At 31.3% G+C, this 2,741-nt stretch overlaps 1 protein-coding gene across 1 annotated transcript; it reads left to right on the top strand.

Annotated features, from left to right (window-relative positions):
- Positions 1-445: 445 nt before the first annotated feature.
- Positions 446-721, top strand: LOC133311857 (small polypeptide DEVIL 11-like). Its single transcript, XM_061512982.1, has one exon. It carries the CDS (start codon positions 446-448, stop codon positions 719-721), a length of 276 nt encoding a protein of 91 aa, XP_061368966.1.
- Positions 722-2,741: the final 2,020 nt, after the last annotated feature.

A 2,741-nucleotide genomic window follows, 5' to 3' on the forward strand; every position in this document is an offset into this window, starting at 1 on the left:
TGCTTATAAATAACTTCTAACTTAAAAAAAAATTCAAACAAACACTAAATAATAGCAAAAATAATACTAAGAATAGTGTTATATTTATAAAAAAAAAAAAAAAAAATTATAAACTACACTGTATATTTCAAAGAATATAAACAGTTAAGTGCGCATAGTTTGTTTACCCCCCTAATACTAATAAAATATATATGATTAGAAAAATGATGTGGGCCTCTCGAGGCAAAGGAAGGCCCAGGTGATACCCACTGCCACACTCATACACGTCTGCTACGCCTTTTTCCAGTCTAACTCGGCCCTTATAAATATTGACTCTTTCCCATTCCTTCTCCCTTCAGTGATTCAGTCCTAGTAAACTCATTGCTCTTAACATTTTCATTTCTTTTCTTTTTTCTCCAAAAAACAACATAGCAATTTTCTCTGTTAAGTGAAGTGTGTCACCAATATGGCTTCTACTTCTTCTGCATCATCCACATGTAGTAGCATCAGCACTGAAAGTACCCCACCTTTCTACTTCGACGAGAAGTGGAAGTTGTCAAAGAAAGAAGGGTCATCAAGGAGCAGTTCCTCAAGTACCCCTCTTATGAAGAATTCAACTCAGAAAAGGTGTGCTTTTGGTAGAAAGTGTGCTAGGCTTGTGAAGGAGCAAAGGGCTCGTTTCTACATCATGAGGCGCTGTGTCGTAATGCTCATATGTTGGCGTGAGTATAGTGATTCATAAGCACAAAGAAAGTTCAAGAGAGAAGCTAGAAAGGGATCTATGAGAGCTAAAAGTCCTCTTTTTTTTCTTCCTTTCTTTTTTTTCAAAGTTCCTCTCTCTCTCTCTCTTTGTATGAGATCCTTTTTGTTGGTGCCTAAATGTACATAGAAATTTCTTTTCTTTTTCTTCTCTTCTCTTGTGGGCTAGAATTATTTTATCTTTAGTTTTTTATTATTGGGCTTTGAACTACCATTGAAGGAGGTTCATGTTCATGTTCATGTTCATGTTAGTGCTTTTAAAGTTTCTTGTCTATCCGAGAATAGAAGAACATATATATTAAACTTGGAATATAGCTTAAGCATTAAACTTGCATTCCCTCTTGTTTCATCTCTTCTTCTTTTCTTTTTTTCTTTTTCTTTTTTCATACTTAGATGAAATTTATCATCTTTTGTTTCTGAGTTAAATATCTGTTTCTGGGTGTGGTTGCTCGTTGGGATTGAAGAAGAAGTGATGGATGTTTGAGATCTCAAATCTGAGAGAGATTCCATTCAACCACTGCAGGCTGATGAGGTGAGGTAAGCTAGGCTCTGTCTCTGTGTAGATCTAAATGTGCTTAGGCTGACGCAATACCTTAGTTTATTTAATCATTTTTTGCATTTTCTAATTGATTAAAATGGGTTCATGGAAGTTGAAAATTAATTGAATCATTTGTATTTTAATAAAACAAATAGGTGTGAGAGTGTGAGTGTGAGAGAGAGAGAGAGAAATAAATAAATAAAATCTTTGGAACAACCAAAGAGGCAAGCAACAAAGATGCCCTTCCCTACGTCAAAGTTTTGCACTAACTTTCGTGCTAAATATTGTTGTGGGGTAAACAAGACAAACAAAAAGCAATTTTTTTAACCAAAATTTTCTTGATTGTGCTAAGATTTTTGGGTGTTTAAATCAATAATCTCTCTTCTGAATTGATCGAAGTAGATATTTCTCATCTTGAAGCATAAAATATTATGAGGTAAAAGCTTTTGCAGAAAAGAGAATCAGATTTTAATATAGTTTTATATTACATTTACAATTTATTTTCTCTTATAACCACTTTTACTATGATTTGATTAAATTAAATTAATGACTATGTAATTTTATAATGATTAATTTAATTTTGATTGAAAAATAATAAAAATAACGTAAGAGATTGCAAGAAAAGTGAGGTTATCCAAGGATAATAAAAATAACGGTAAGAGATTGCAAGAAAAGTGACGTTGTAAATAAAACATCTCTTTATTTTTTTATAAAAAAAAATTATATTTATAAATTTTTTATTTATAAATTATAATATATCTTATCGGTAAGATATTTTTAAGTAAAATTTTATTAATAAAATATAATATCGGTAAAATATAATGTATTTTGTAAAAAAAAAAAAAGTTCTTAATATAATCATCCTCTTTTTTATATATAAAATGTTTTCCCAAGGCATATTTTTTTATTTACCGTTGAATGACTAAATTGTCCCGCAACGGGAAGCTCTGAGTTGTTTGACCACTGCATGGATGGTTTGACCCATGATCTTCTGTAGGGGTATTGTTGGAATTTCGTCCACTACATTTCCCATAACATTGCAAATTTGATATTGAATTTGAAATTAGAAGGTCAAATATGAAGGGTAATTGCGATGCATTTATCAGGGGTATTTTCGTCAACGGGGGAGTTTATTTACAGCTGGTTTGCTGTTGTTTACTTTACACAGTGGGAGTGAAGTTGCAGAACTGCTACCAAGGACCTGACCCTTTGTTAAAAACAAAACAAAAATGTTATATAAATAATATTCCTTTTATTTTTACTGTTGCGTAATTTTTATTACAAATAGAAATAGAAATGTTGTTGGGAATCATAGCTAAATTAAATAATATTTTGATGAAAAAAATACCAATTTACTTGGCCCCTAATCGTAAAAAAATTGTATATGAAAAGTTCGAAGAAAATAAGTAAATTATAATATTGTTATTATTTTATGGCTTCGGGAATGGCAGGCTGGCAGGGGCAC

This window comes from Gastrolobium bilobum, unplaced genomic scaffold (assembly GCF_033153095.1).
Source record: "Gastrolobium bilobum isolate Gb01-03AN ecotype WA unplaced genomic scaffold, APGP_CSIRO_Gbil_v1 utg739, whole genome shotgun sequence".
NCBI classification, from domain to species: Eukaryota; Viridiplantae; Streptophyta; class Magnoliopsida; order Fabales; family Fabaceae; genus Gastrolobium; species Gastrolobium bilobum.